This window comes from Neomonachus schauinslandi, chromosome 2 (assembly GCF_002201575.2).
Source record: "Neomonachus schauinslandi chromosome 2, ASM220157v2, whole genome shotgun sequence".
NCBI lineage: Eukaryota > Metazoa > Chordata > Mammalia > Carnivora > Phocidae > Neomonachus > Neomonachus schauinslandi.
The window spans coordinates 191940738-191957069 of NC_058404.1; the positions used below are offsets into that span (position 1 = coordinate 191940738).

Consider the following 16332-nt stretch of genomic DNA (forward strand, 5'->3'; position numbering starts at 1 on the left):
GTCAGGCACCCATGGAGTGAGTCTTTTTTTTTTTTTTTTAAGATTTTATTTATTTATTTTGAGAGAGAGAGTGCACGAGTAGGGGGGGAGTGCACACGCAGAGGCAGAGGGAAAGAGACTCTCAAGCAAACTCCATGAGGAGCACAGAGCCCAGTGTGGGGTTTGGTCTCACAACTCTTGAGATTACGACCTGAGCTGAAATCAAGAGTCGAATGCTTAACCGACTGAGCCACCCAGGCACCCCTGGAGTGTCTTTTAAGACCTAATTCAGTTAATGTATTTCCTCTGCATAACCCTTCAATTGCTCTCCATTTCACTGACAAAAACCCAGAGGCCCTATGATGGTCTACTGAGCCCCTCATGATTTGGTCCTCAAATAGTTTCCTGACCTTCTTTCTTATTACTCTTTCTATAGCACTTATCTTTGAAATATTATAAGCCTTATTTATGGTCTCTCTCTCCCTGCTAGAACATAAGTTCCACTATAGAATGATCTTTGCTTTCTTCATTTTGTATCTCAAATGTCTCTAAAACAGTTCCTGGACTCTAAGAGAAGTTCACTGAATTTTTGTTCAATGAATGTAAAGTTACATTATGATTTTATTAATATTTAAATGTAACAAAAATAAAAACAAAGTTATCTCATACAATGCTATATTAACATCTAAATACAACGTAGGAAAATGTCACAAAATAAGAAACACAAAAACAAAAACCAGGTAAGATTTATTTAATGTGATGGGTGTGCTTGCCTGTTCATAAGTTCATCCCAGTCTGGACCACAGGAGGACAAGGCTACCCGCATACCTGCCGCACCATTCAACCCATTTCTTTCCTTTGGTTTTAACTGGGTTAAGACTGAAAACCCTAGCTCACACAAGCTAGTTGTTGTGAATGGTAGTAATAGCGGGACACTCTTTCTACTTAGCAGAGGAAAGTCTTCCTTCACCTTAATCCAAAATGCTGATAAACTTAATGTTTCATAATCGCTCTTCAATGTATATGAAGAACTGAGCTGCAATAATTCACTCTCTTCTTCAGGCACCAAGTTTAACTCAATTATTGATTCTGGGTTTCGAAAAGCAAATGGGTCTTTTACCCAGCAATTTTCTCTTAATATTTTAAATTTCTCTTCTGAGAAGAAATGGTTAAAAGTTTGAGACAGAGAAGTGAGATGCAACAATATCTCTAATTTTATTTCTTTCAAAATGTTTTCACTAATAATATTCTCTTCAATATGTTGCAAAAATCTTGGAAACATGTAGTAGCTAGGACGGTTGCTTTTCAGCCTCGCTTGCCATAACAATAATGTCTTTCGGAATCCCTGGATACGTTCGACATGTTGGAATATATCACTATTTTTCCCCTGTAGTTTTAAACTCAGTTCATTAAGAATGCCAAAAATATCAGTTAAATATGCCAATTTCATTACCCAAATATCATCTTCAAAAATACTTGCCAAATGAGATTTTTTTTCAGTAAGAAAAATGTGAATCTCATTCCTGAGTTCATAAACCCTGCTTAGTATTTTCCCGTGAGACAACCAACGGACTTTGGTATGATATAGTAAGTGGGTATGATTAGTTCCAATCTCTGAACAAAATGTTTCAAGAAGCTGGTTATTTAGTGAGCTTCCTTTAATAAAGTTAACCACTTTCACTGCATTTTTCAATACTTCCATGAGATTCTGTGGGATTTCTCTGGATGCTAAAGCTTCACGATGTATAAAACAATGATTCCACACAGTACCATTATTAGTAACTTCTAGCAATTTTTTAATTACTCTGCTATGTTTTCCCGTTATGCTTGCTGCTCCATCACTTGTAATTCCTTTGCAGTTTTTCCAGTTTAATTTATATTGACCAACAATGCACTTTTCTAATTCTGTAAAAATATCTAATCCACTTAGATGTGAGGTTATATTTAAACAACACAAAAAATCCTCCATAAAATCATCTTGCCACGCATATCTGACATAAACTAAGATTGTTGTGCAGCTCCCCATATCAGTGCTTTCATCAAGCTGGATTGCAAAATCTATACCAGACTGCAACCGAGCAAGAAGCATTGTTTCTAAATGTTCCGCAATAGTACAAATGCGAAGAGATATTGTGTTATCACTAGATATCGTTTTCAATTTATCAGCTGATTTGTCATCAAAAATTGTACGTACCATATCCAAACATGCTGGAAGAATTATTTTTTCAGCAGCTGTGTGAGCCATTTTCTCTTTTGCTACCCGATATGCAACTAAGTATGATGATAATAAGGCTTTCTCACTAATGGCGGTAGAACCACCAAGAAATTGTGTTGATGACTTTACATCTTTTTTCTTTCTTTGAAAATATTCAAGAGGCTTACCAATAAGTTCAGCATGCTGAGTTTCTAAGTGTCTTTTTAATTTTGAAGGTTTTAAGCTTTCATTTGCAAGAATATTATTACAAATAACACACTGAGGTCGGTCATTTTCAAAGGGTTTTTCACATTTGATAAAACCGTATTTTAAATAATCTTCATTGTAACGTCTTGCACTTACTTTTTTCTTTTTGAAATGTGGCTCAAACGAAGCTGAAGATTGCAAATCAGAGTCACTATTTTTCTCAGTATTGTCACTATTCACATTTCCAGATACAGCAGATGAACTTGAACATGCTTCTGCATATTTCACTTCATTTTTCCTCTTTCTTTTAAAAAAGATATGATCCATTTTAAAAGTAATTTTGATTAAAATGTTTTAACTGCCATTAACCAAAAAAAATACATATATATATGTATATATATAAATATAGCCTAGATAACATCTTTCTAAAAATGCAGTTTGCAAATGCATCTCAGTTGAACATCTCAGAATTCACATCTAGTTGCAAGTCATGGTAACATAAAACTAGACTGCTCACCAACTTTATTATGAAAACCGAACAAGACACCAGAGGACAAAGGATTGAAAAACCATGTCTTAAGTCAGTATACATTCTATTCATTATATGCCCTCCATTAATTATCTTTTCACATACTGAAATTGACCTTAGTATTTCTTGCAGCAAAATTCTTGCAGAGGAGTCAGGCAAAGCACCTGATACTTTCTATTTTATTTTGTTTTAAAAAATTTTTTGACTCACAGAACTGATTTCATGACCTACTGATGGGTCACACACAGAATGTGAAAAATATTGATACAGAGACATTTTCCTTTGCTGTGTTGAGCTTGAGTATGTCTGTTTGATGATCAAAGCAGCAAGCTAATGTGCTAGACTGTTGGCTGGTAGGAACTTTCTTGAAGTGGTAGGTATATACCTTATATTTTCATTCTTGACACTTTTTAATGGGAAGAGTTTTTAAGAATGCCAGTATGGTCTGACCCAGTGAGGATCCAAGGAGGCTTTTCATAGCTAGGTTAACTACCAGGTTGGACCTGATGATATATTTTTAGAACTTTCTTGGACTGCATCCTTGACCTGGGAATAAAAGCAGAGATATGACATTAAAGCTTTACAACACAGAGAGTATTATTGTCAACTACAGCAACCTTCATGACATCCAAGATCATGAGTGCTGAAGCAAAAAGCCTAAAAGCTCTTCTCATCACTATGCTTTATCAGCTTAGGCCTATTTCTGTAAGGCAAATCACCTGAACCAAGATTGGTAAATAGAAAAAATGTCAGTAAAGCCTGGAAGTCAGCATCAGGAGTTGCAAAGTACACTTACAAAGCTGAATAAAGCAAGCCATGGAGGAATATAGTTCATTCACCATTACATACTTCCTCTTAGCTCAGTTTGGTTTTGTCCATCTTAGAAGTACAGGTATCCCCCACTTTCTAAAAGTTCGTGTTACACCATTTCACTTTTAGGACAGACCTACGTTAATACCTATTTTGCTAACTGAAAGAAATCCAAAGAGGATTTTCACTTTTACGAAAAAAGCCGTTACCGTACTAGTGTAGGTCTTCGGTAGAAGCGAAGTGGCATAACACAAACTTTCAGAAAGCAGGGGATTTCATAGGAATGCTCTACTTTTTGAAGGGGAAACCTGCACTTAATGCACTGCTCTCTTTGATCTTAGTGTATTTGGGTCTTAGCACTATAACACAGCACTTCCTTACACACCCTTCCATCAAGTTGTTTCACCTCTCTGGGGGGGGCGGGTAAAGCCTTATATTTACTGTAATGTTTATTAGAAATTCAATGACTTTGGGCACCAGGGTGGCTCAGTTGGTTGGGCATCTTGGCGCGAGCCAAGCTACTCGTGCTGTTTGACAAGGTCCAAGTATGGGGGACGATCCTGAAAACAGGAGACTCCACAGCTGGCTCCTGCTATTCTCTTTCATTTTGTTTATGGCAATCTTTATAATTGTGGGAATATTTCTGGGGTTGCATGATAAAGTGACTACTCATCTTAGTTACGCCTATCTAAGCAATCATAATGAAACTAATTCCACGAAGAATTAGTTTCTATAGAACAAAATAACAAGACGGTCACGCTCTGTCTAGCACCTTTCTCTTTGCATACTATTTTTGTTTTAGCAAAAGTCAATAAGCGGAAATCAATAAAGGTCATGTTAATCATTACAAAGGAAAAATGAAAGAAGGCTATGTCTGTAGTCCAAAAAATGATCTAAGATTATCTCGATAAATTGTAAAAAAACCATAATCACGTTATGAAAGTATGGAAAAACAAAAATATCCTAACATAGAAATAAAGTTCCTCCGAGGCTGTGAGGAGGAGATACTTGCAACCTGATCCTGTGTCTGTGTCTCCTCATTCGCCGACGCTGTCCTTTCCTACAAGAGACCCACCCCGGCTGGAGCTGGACTCCAGCAATAAGTAAATAAAATCTTAAAAAAAAAAAGAGAGAGAAATCTCTCCTGTTTGGTCAGTTTAGGGTTGGACAAATGTTAAATCTTAAACTTAAGGGCTGAAACTTTTTGAGATGGAAAGGTTTAATGGGCATTCTGAAACAATGTTGGAACACAGCTTTAGGAAGGTGCCAGGAAGGTGGCAGCAGAAGCCATCTGAGAAAACAGCTATTGCTATAGGAGTAGGATTAAACTGTAATATACAATAGCACAAAATGCACACCTGTCTCTGGGCTAGCACTCTCTTGGCATAGTTTTCTGTTTATAGTAATATAAAGGGTTGGTGCCATCAGGCCGACCTACAAATAGGGACAGAGGTCAGGGTTTATTTGTTAGAACAGTGGCAATTTTAGGTGTTGGTTGCCTTAGGAGGGACTGGAAATATCGACTTGGCTAGTTACTATAAATGCTTTAACTACAGCTAAGTAGCCTTAATAGTTGGAAATCTACTGTTTACAGTACCTGCCTACACTTAAAAAGATGTGTATCTGGGAGAGAATTCAGGACTGGTAGATGCGTTGACTTAGTCTTGGTTAGATGTTTCCTTGAAAGACGACATGTTCCAAATATTCCACCTTGGTCTGAAAAAGGCAAAGCTTTTCTTTGGAGGTCTTATGTCGTATCTTCCAAGGGAGGTAGTAGGACTAAAGAGTTTATTTCTCTTGGATGTCAGAGCATGGTGTACATCATCAATGTTTCAAACCAGAACTAAATTGTTGGAAAAACAACTCCATCTAGGTTTCTTTTTAATGAATAAAAAGAGCTGGAGGGAAATTCACAGCAGCCCTGAAGCAATCTGATTCAGATATATAGCTGCCCTTAATAGGTAAGAGAACAATTTTTGACTCTCTTCCTCTCATAATTAAAAGTTCCAACAAGGATACTCCCTTGTTTTTAATACTTCTTTCCCTCCAAGAAATCTCAAACCACTAGTTGTTTTTTTTTTTTAAGATCTTATTTTTAAGTAATCTCTACACCCAGCATGGGGCTTGAACTTACAACCACAAGATGAAGAGTCATATGCTCTACGGACTGAGCCAGCCAGATACCTCTGAAACCACTACAATTTTAAGGATAAAATATGCCATGTCTCCCTACTTTTTTTAAATAGATATTTACCTTATATAGCTAAAGAAAAATGGAGCTAAATAAAAGAAAAATGGAACTAAACATGCTCCAAAGTCTTTTTTTTGCCCTCCTTTTTCTTTACTTGTCTCTGAAATGCCTTAATGGGAAGTCACAAGAGTTTTGGGGAATAGGTTCAAACCTGAGGTTTTTGGTCTAAGTTTTGGAATTTTAATTTGAAGAGACATATCCTTAATTAGAACTCAATGTAAATCAGAGCATATACATATCATAAGATGAGCACATACATCAGTGTAATTCCATAGCCCAAATGGGCTCTGTTGGGGCAAATCCCTTCTGACCAAAACTTAAAAAATCATCAATGTGTGCAATGATGCTTAAGATATATGCACTGAGGTTGACTGCTCTGGATATATAACCACATTTCTGAGCAATAATGCTCTTTAATCAGCTATGCATATGGCTTAGCCATCCTTTAGGACAGAATTTCAATTAAAATGACCAACTACTTGTAGTTGAAGGTTTCATTAATATAGTCATGTGATATGGGTTCAGGTTACTGATTTCACACTAACGAATCTTATCTACTTGTTCCTAGAACGTGTTTGTCATATGGTAGGTACTCAATAAATGTATTTGAAAGAATGAGGGAATGATTGACACTATTTTTACTATTTTTTAGTATTTTTACTATTACTATTATCTTATTTGAAAATTAAGTTACAAACTATATTTGAACAATTTAGTAATACCTAAGACAAAGGCTAGCAAAACACATTCTCTAAAATAGGATAATCAGAGATATCCTATTTCATAATAAACCTCTTATAATGATATGTAGTAGAAAGAATGGTTCTATAAAAACATAAATGTAAACTATGTTTAGATTTAGCTTATAAAGCTTAGCACCTAAATCTATCTAAAAATAACCCACATAAAAATACTAATCTTATTTATACTATTATTATATATTATTATAGGTATGAATTATTATTATTTTTTTAGACAAAAACAACTGTCATTTAATCATTCTGGTCTTTTATATTTTTACTATGCCTACTCAACCCAATGCCTCCTTGGGAGTTTATAATTGGCTATGCTTCAGACTCTTGTATTCAAAAAGTATTCTTAAAGAGCTTACTTCCTCTCCTAAATCAGATAATTCACTTACAGCAACAGTAGAGGTAATGTATTAGGGTATAGATCTGGTAGATGTGGTAATGAAAGCATGGGGAAGTTCTTTTCCTTCTTTTTAAGTTTGTTTGTTTGTTTTATATATTTATTTATTATTTATTATTTATTTTTATTTTTTTATTCATTTTTTATTCATTTATTTTTATTTAGTTAATTTAGTTAGTTAGTCAGTTATTTTATTTATTTATTTAGTTAGTTAGTTAGTTGGTAATCTCTACCCCCAACATGGAGCTCTAACTCTTGACCTGAAGATCAAGAGTTCCATGCTCTTCTGACTCGGCCAGCCAGGCACCCTGGGGTTAGTCCTTCTCTAACTGAAAAAGGATGCAAGATATCAGCTAAATGGATCACATAAGTAGAAAATGGTGCAAGTTTGATAGAGAGGGTATGAAATAGTTGTCTCGGAAAGTAGTACCATGCATGGTCTAGGAAATGTTTCAGGATTTTAAGCTGTATGCATGATTATCTTATATGCTTAATGCAATGATCATTACTGCTATAAGCTTAAGAGGTGGTCTTTAGTTCCCTGCCACTAATTCTTACCTCTTAGATGTATCTCCACAGTGTTATGAATATTATCTTCTAAAAATACAGCGATTTTATTTATTTATTTATAAATAAATAAGTAAACTCTATCCCCAATGTGGGGCTAAAACTCATGACCTGGAGATCAAGAGTAGCATGCTCTAACTGAGCCGGCCAGGCACTCCTAAATATACAGCTTTGATCAGTTTCTTCATAATTCAAAAACCTTTAATGGTTCTGAGCTAGTGCATTCTCCTCAGGACAATATCCTTTAAATCTAAGCCTCATCTTATCTTTCTAGGTGTCTCCTTCATCTCATACCTTCAAACAATTCTACATCTTAAGCTCTAAGACTATAGTTCTTGAAATACGTCATGCACTTCCACGATTCTGCTTCACACTAGTATTCTGTTTGTATGGAATACTCTTCAGTCATTTGAAATCCTATTCATTCTTGAAATGATTTAGCTCAAACGCTACAGCATTCATCCATTCAACTAACATTTAAGTACTTAACAATGTACCAGACACTGGGCATACAAAGCAAAAAAAAAAAAAAGGATAGTGAAAAAATAATGTAAGGGAATACTTGTTCATCTGTTATGATGAATGAACCAGAGTTACATCACACTGATAAATCTTAAAAACAACATTAAGTAAACAAGCAAACTGCAAAAGGATATCACATCACTGATTGTTAAAAATATGCAAAACAGTACTATATGTGAAATTAATATTAAAACATAAAAGTGCTTGGGGGAGTGGTTACCTTGGGCAAGAGGGAACAGAATGAGATTGCGTGGAGCAGACAAAGGATTTCAATTTATATTATCAAACAATTTATGTAATTTATTTCTCCAGTTAGACGGCGAGTACACAATGTATGTTATACTTTTGTTTCCATCTTTTGTCTAAAATATTCTACTTTTTTAAAGGATCTATAAGGCTTGATTCCCTCCTGCAGCATTGCAGATCTGTCTCATAACCAGTAACTTAAAATTACCTTCCATCTTTTGTACTCTCTTTTGTTTCCCTTTATGCACACATTAGTACACTAGACCTTAAGGGTAGAAGTTCCAGGTGTCACCTCTGGGTATATTCGCACGTCATCCTCTTCATCAGATTCCTGTTCCCTCCAGTCCTCTCAGGCCCAACTAGGCCTTCTAAGAATTTCAGCCTGACCCTTTCAGCCGACCCTAGAATAGCTCCCCTCAAATCCCGGATTACTGTTCCCCTTCCCCCGGGAGACCTCAATTCGTCCCCTGAACAAAAACAGAATGTGCCTCCCCCAACAAACCCCTGAGTATCTCCCCTTAGCAGTCTCTGGTCCACTCCTATCACAGACTGCCTTTCTCCTCACCTCCAGCCCAGCGCCACAAGCCTCCCGTTTCGCCCGTAGAGCCGCGATTCGGCGCGTCCCCCCATTCCCTACGCAACACCACTTCCGGCCTAACCTTAGCACCCACAAACATTGCACTTTCAGCCGGAAAAGGGCTGGCTCGGCCCTCTGCGCACGCGCAAAACATGAGGCCGGGTCCGCAGCTTCTCGTCCAGGCGCTCGCGCGGCAGTCTCGCGGTATTTCCTTCCCCCGCTGGGATTATTTGAACGCTCTGGCGGTAATTCGAATTTGGGTGCTCGGCTGCGGGCTGACCGGATTCTGAGATGGCTTTGTAGACTTCACCTGGGGTCCGTGGGGCCCCTGCAGCCCGGAGCGGACGAGGCTTGTCCCGGCCGGGTGCCGGCGCCATGGGGGCGGAGAAGAAGCTATTGCCGGTTTAGGAGGCCTTTCATCTGGCTCAGCAGCCGCACCAGAACCAGGCGACGCTGGTGGCGCTGAGCCGCACCTGCCGCACGGTAAGGGCGGCCCCGGGCCTCGGCCGTCGCCCCTCGCCCTCCCCGGACCAGCGTCCCCCAGGGGCCTCCCGTGGCCCTCCGGACTCCAACCTTCTGAACCTCCCGACCCAGTTCGGAGAGGTCTGGAGACCTGCCCCAGGTCGCCCGGGCACCCCCTCTCCCCAGCGGCCCCGAGTGACTCGTGAGCGCACGCAGATCCTGACAGTCTTTATAAAAGGATTGTAGGGAATTTTGAATTTTAGTACCATTGTACCTGGTTTACTTATTTAGACACCCATATTGTATTTAATGATCACAATCTTGCGTCTCTTTAGGTTAACAGTTCACTGATTTTTAACATAAATCTGCATTTCATTAACCAGGTTTAAAATACATACATAAATATACATTTATATTTCTACCCCGTAGTGATTTTAACAAAATACACTTCTTTATTATTGACAAAATCAGTCAGTGCATCTTTGTTACAAACCAGCTATTTTTCAGGTTGATATACTTAATTGCCTTTTTTTAAAAAAGATTTTATTTATTTATTTGACAGAGAGCAGGAACACAAGCAGGGGGAGTGGGAGAGGGAGAAGTAGGCCCCCCATCGAGCAGGGAGTCCGATGCGGGGCTCCATCCCAGGACCCTGGGATCATGACCTGAGCCAAAGGCAGACGCTTAACGTCTGAGCCACCCAGGCGCCCCCATAATTGGCTTTTATTATCATTTTAAGAAATAGAAAAAAGCATTTCTTTTTCTCAAGCTAATTTTTTTATTTGGCAGGATTACACAAAGATTAAAAAACTATTTCACTGGATTTTGAAAACTTTTTTTGATTAGTAAGTATTTTACATGCTCGAAGTACATAGAAAGAAATGCACTGAGAAGACTCGCTCCTTTCCTAGTCCCCATCCAGCACTGTCCCTCATAGTCTTTTACAGATAACCATTTTTAATTAGTTTCTTGTTTATCCTTCAGGTCTTCATGCAAATTCAAACAAATGTGAATATGCGTTATTTCCCTTCATTCCTCTTTCAATATTTTCTACATTGTTCTGCACTTTGCTTTTTTCATTTAATAGTATGTTCTGGATACTCCTTATCACTGTCTAGTTAGATTTCTTCATTTTTCTTTTTCTTTTTTTAGCTGTCATATATTCCATTTTGTGGACATACTCTAATTTATAGCCAGTGCACTATAGGTACACACCTGTATTATTTCCAGTCTTTGCATATTAGAAATGATTTTTTTTTTAATCTCTGTACCCAACATTGAGGGCTCGAACTCAACCCTGATATCAAAAGTGATCAAGAGCAGGGCACCTGGGTGGCTCAGTTGGTTAAGCAACTGCCTTCGGCTCAGGTCATGATCCTGGAGTCCCGGGATCGAGTCCTACATCGGGCTCCCTACTCTGCAGGGAGTCTGCTTCTCCCTCTCCCGCACCCCCCTCTTGTGCTCTCTGTCTCTCTCAAATAAATAAATAAAATCTTAAAAAAAAAAAAAAGTGGCATGCTCAGGGACGCCTGAGTGGCTCAATCATTAAGCATCTGCCTTCGGCTCAGGTCATGATCCCAGGGTCCTGGGATTGAGCCCCGCATCGGGCTCCCTGCTCCGCGGGAAGCCTGCTTCTCCCTCTCCCACTCCCCTCTCTCACTGTGTGTCTCTCTCTGTCAAATAAATAAATAAACTCTTAAAAAAAAAAAAAAAAGTGGCATGTTCTACTGACTGAACCAACCAGGCGCCCCTAGAAACAATGTTTAAATGAATACATATTTCCTACATTTGCAGGGGTAACTGTCAGATTGTCTGAAGGGAATTGCTGTGTCAGAGAGGAAATGTATTTGTAAATGTGATAATTACAGTTGCCCTTCATAGAGTGGTCCATTCTATACTCCCAGCAGCCAAGTATGAGAGGTGTTGCATTTTTTTTTTTTTTTGAGGGTGTTTGGGAACCACTGAAATATAATTGGAGTTTGTTTTTTTTTTAATATTTTATTTATTTATTTGACAGAGAGAGAGCACAAGCACAGGCAGTGGCAGGCAGAGGGAGAGGGAGAAGCAGGCTCCCCACTGAGCAGAGAGTCCGGACCCTGGGATCATGACCTGAGCCAAAAGCAGACGCCCTATGCCCTACCGCCCTTCCCACTGAGCGACGGAGGTGCCCCTAGGGGGATGTTTCTGATAGATAAGAAAATCTGTAAGTAAAATCCTGAATAGTGTGGGAATAGTAGTTACAATGATAAATGATTTATCAAAAAGAAATTGCTGTGTTATAGGAAGGCGAAATTATAAAAGGCAGTGTTGAGGGCGCCTGGGTGGCTCAGTTGGTTAAGCAACTGCCTTCGGCTCAGGTCATGATCCTGGAGTCCCGGGATCGAGTCCTGCATCGGGCTCCCTGCTCGGCGGGGGGTCTGCTTCTCCCTCTGACCCTCCCCCCTCTCATGCTCTCTATCTCATTCTCTCTCTCAAATAAATAAATAAAATCTTTAAAAAAAAAAAAGGCAGTGTTGAATTGACACCAGTGGTTTTTTTCCTTTTTTTTTTTTTTTTTCAACTGAACTGTATTTATCTTTGGTACATTTTTCTAAATAGACTGAAGGATGTGTAGAAGAATCAGAAGAATCTTTTGTAATCAAAATATTATGCTGCCTTCCTCCGTAACAGAAGTAACTCAAAAACAGGAGAGACACAAGTAAACGATTACCCAAGTCTATTTGCCTTAATCATTTATTCTTCTGGATAGGCGATTAAAAGTTATTAAGGAATAAAGATTTTAGTTTGATGAGAAATTATTATCTTGGAGTCTTAGGTTAGTATTGGGGATAAAGACTTATCAATGTAATTTGTGAAGGATTGGTTTTATATTTCTGGTTATCAGTAAAACATTTTTTCAGGAGGCATTTGTTCATACCTTAAATACATTATGATAGTCTGTAAATATGAAATCTGCAGTGGAGCAAGAAATAGAATTTGCACCAGTTTTACTTCATTTAGCCAAATAGAAGGAAGATGAAGACAGTGACATTTCAAGTTATTTTACTTTCTCTTGAAAATACTCTAAGTTTTATCAATTTTTATTAACATTTACAGTGAGTATATGTATCATCTAAAAATTTACTGGGTTGAAAGCCTTAAGAGCTTTTATAATTTAGAGAGAAGACAGCTAGGGGTCTAAATTTATATGTGATGATAAATAGGGGCACCTGGGTGGCTCAGTTGGTTGAGTGTCCGACTCTTGATTTCAGTCCAGGTCATGATCTCAGGGTCATGAGATGGAGCCCCACATTGGGCTCCCTGCTGCCGAGTCTGCTCATGTCTCTCTCTCTCTCTCAAATAAATAAAGTCTTTTTAAAAAATAAATAAAATATTATGTGTGATGATAAGTAAGTTTATGGTATATGTACATATATACACATTTATGTCACATGAAAGTCACTTTATACATTTTTTCCTGCAGGATAAAATATAATCAAAAGCTAATTTACTATATAATGTTAGGTTTACTTTATTTTATTTACTTATTATAATGCTAGCTTTAATTTAAAAAATTTAAGAACCAGTTTCAGGTAAATATATTTAAATGAGCACTCTACTTAGGAAAGAAGTTAAATTTTGGTCCAAAAATTATTGCATTCTTGTTATTTGGCAAATATTATTTCAGGTAAGGGTCATTTTGAGACTATATTAAATTCATATGTAGTATACCTATGACTGTGAATGAAATTAACATTATAACTTTTTTTCATTTTTCTGTTACTTTTTTTTTTGCATAAATTTTACCTTCCTCATGCATTGTTATTAAATTCTAGAATTCTGAACTTGGGGAAAATCAGATGGTTGTCATTATAATGCGTCCTGGGAATAATTTGATTTTTCTTTTTTTCTTTTCCTTTTCAGGACTGAAGCAAATAGCAATGAAGTTCAGCGTTTGTTGTGCCAGATTCTAAATAAGTTCTTGGGAAATATGCTAGAAAAAGGCCAGATTGATAATGTTTTATGCATAAAATGGATGAAGCGCTTCTTTTTTTTTTTTTTTTTAAAGATTTTATTTATTTATTCATGAGAGACAGAGAGAGAGAGAGGCAGAGGGAGAAGCAGGCTCCCAAGGAGCAGGGAGCCCGATGCGGGACTCGATCCCAGGACCCTGGGATCATGACCTGAGCCGAAGGCAGACGCCCAACCATCTGAGCCACCCAGGCGCCCTGAAGCTCTTCTTATTAGACTAAAAGATAAAATCCGAATGTGAGATACAGGCAATCCTGGCTCTTTCAAGACTTAAGACCTATGGGTAATGATTGCCCCATAAAGGTATGTGCTACTTCATAGTTTTTGTTTGATTTAAATGCACAGTATTTCAATTTTTCCTTATTAAATATATAATATATAATGAGAGAAGAGAGTGTGTGATACATGCACACATCCCATTTAAAGATATGTTGTTTCAATAGCAATCCTTTGATACCAAATGGGTATCCTATAATTTAAGTACCCAGAATTAGAGGAGACCCACAGGTCAAGCAAGGGCTCACTTCCATAAGACTGCCCCCACTTCAGATACCAGCCACAAGTCTCAGGTATCCCCAAACTACTTGCAGTTCTTCCTAACTAACTATAAATATGGGGGATTCCCATGACTGCCACACCCCCTCCTACTGTTTGAAAATTCTCTAGAATGACTGACAAAATCAAGTAAGTGCTGTGCTTACTATTACAGTTTTATTGTAAAGGAAACAACTGAAACAGGCAATGGAAGAGATACATAGGGCAAAGTATGGGGGACAAGGAGTGCAGAGCTTCCATGACCTATGTGGGTATCCCACCTTCCCAGCATATTGATGTGTTCACCAACCTGGAAGCTTGAGCCTGGTTGTTTCAGGGTTTTTAATGAGATTTCATTGAGTAGGTATGTTGGATTAAATCATTGACTATTTGAACTCAATCTCTAGTCCCTCTCCCCTCCCTGAAAATAAGGGATGGACAATTTTGTTACTCATTACCTTACTTTTCTTTAGAGTTTACTTTAGTTTTAAGGCTACCTAGATGTATCCCAAAATATGTACTGTATCTTTGCCTTTTTTCACCTTAATATAAGTGGAGTTATATTACATATACACTTTTGTAACTATTTTTTTCCACTTAGTACTGCCCCAAAGGCAGACGCTTTTAGCATGACTGAGCTACCCATGCACCCCATGAACTAAACTTCTATCAGCATTCTCAAACATGTATAAGAATTTCTCTGGCTAATAATGCCTAGAGGCAGTGTTAGGGACTGGATTGTGTGTCCACAAAATTCATATGTTGAAGCCCTAACTCCCAGTACCTCAGAATGTGACTATATGTGGAGATAGGGTCTTTAAAGAGGTGATTAAGTTAAAATAAGGCCTTTGAGAAGGGGCCCTCATCCAATCTGACTGGTGTTTTATAAGAAAAGGAAATTAGAACATGTCCATGTAGAAAGGAAAGGCCATGTGAGGGCACTGCAAGAGGACATCTATGTATAAGCCAAGAAAAGAGGCCTCAAGAACCCAAACTTGTCGACACTTTGATCTTTGGACTTCTAGCCTCCAAAACCAAGAAAATAAATTTCTGTTGTTTAAGCCACCTAGTCTATAGTATTTTTGTTATGGCAACCCTAGTGAACTAATAAAGTTAGAATTGTTAGATGGTAGGATTATGTACACGTTCAGCTTAAGTAATAATACTGATTTTTTTTTAAGTAATTGGACTAATTTGCAGTCCTACTAGCAGTGTATGAGAATTCTTGTTTTGCATTCTTGCCCAAAAGGGATACTGTCAGGCTTTACCTTTTCTAGTTTGATAGGGGAGGAATGAAATCTTAACGGTCATTTTAATTGCATTTTCCTGACAGCTAAGAGTTGAATATCTTCATATGTTTCTTGTTTCTATATCAATAAAATGCCTTTTATATCTTTGTCTACTTTTTTTTATTGTGCCATGTTTGTTACTGATGGATAGAAGTTAATTTTAATGAAAGTAAGATTTATCCTTAAATGACATGTCCTCTTTTTTCTTATTTAGGAAATTCTTCCCACCCCCAGAGTATAAAAAAAGATATTCTCTCAGGTTTTTTCTGAATGTTGTACTACATTTGAATCCTTCTACCTGGAATTTTTTTTATTGTTTGGTTTGAGGGAAGTATATAATTTCATTTTTCCCCATATTAATAACAGTTGGCCCAGCCCTGTTTATTGAATAGTCTTATTTCTCCTCAGCTGATCAACAATGGCAGCTTTGTCATATATCAGAGGTCTGCATGGAATGTGGTCCTCTTTCTGCTCTCTTTCGGTTATAATTTTTATCCACCACTAGACCAGCATCGCATAACCCCCCCCCTCTTTTACAAAGAGAAAGAGAGAGTGTGCGGGGGGTGGGGGAGAGAAAGAGTCTTAAGCAGGCTCCACACTCAGTATTGAGCCCAGCATGGGACTTGATCTCATGATCCTGAGATCATGATCTGAGCCCAAAATCAAGAGTCAGATGCTTAACCGACAGAACCACCCAGGTGCTCCTACATTGTTGTTTTTATTTTTTTTAAGAGTTTATGTATTTATTTGAGAGAGAAAGAGAGAAGGAGATCACGAGTAGGGGGGAGGGGTAGAGGGAGAAGCAGATTCCCCGCTGAGCAGGGAGCCTGACGTGGTACTTGATCCCAAGCCTGGGCTCATGACCTGAGCCAAAGGCAGATACTTAACTGACTGAGCCACCCAGGCTCCCCCACATAGTCTTAATTATTACGTTTTTATAATCTTAATATCTGGTAGTATCTCAAAAATTTTTGTTTTAAATGATATATAACATATAATTGTTTA

General features: G+C 37.9%; 1 protein-coding gene across 2 annotated transcripts; it reads right to left on the reverse strand.

Moving 5' to 3' along the window:
• Positions 1–598: 598 nt before the first annotated feature.
• On the reverse strand, positions 599–9137 carry FAM200B (family with sequence similarity 200 member B). 2 transcript variants are annotated; one of them, XM_044912778.1, is made up of 3 exons: positions 9020–9137; positions 3120–3455; positions 599–2684 (listed from the first exon to the last, which is right to left on the reverse strand). In XM_044912778.1, exons 2-3 carry the CDS (start codon positions 3131–3133, stop codon positions 731–733), a joined length of 1968 nt encoding a protein of 655 aa, XP_044768713.1. In that variant the 5' UTR covers positions 3134–3455; positions 9020–9137; the 3' UTR covers positions 599–730. The 2 variants fall into 2 exon arrangements, 1 of the variants encoding a protein (XP_044768713.1); XR_006539596.1 differs by lacking the exon at positions 9020–9137 and having other exon boundaries at positions 2625–2684; positions 3295–3334.
• Positions 9138–16332: the final 7195 nt, after the last annotated feature.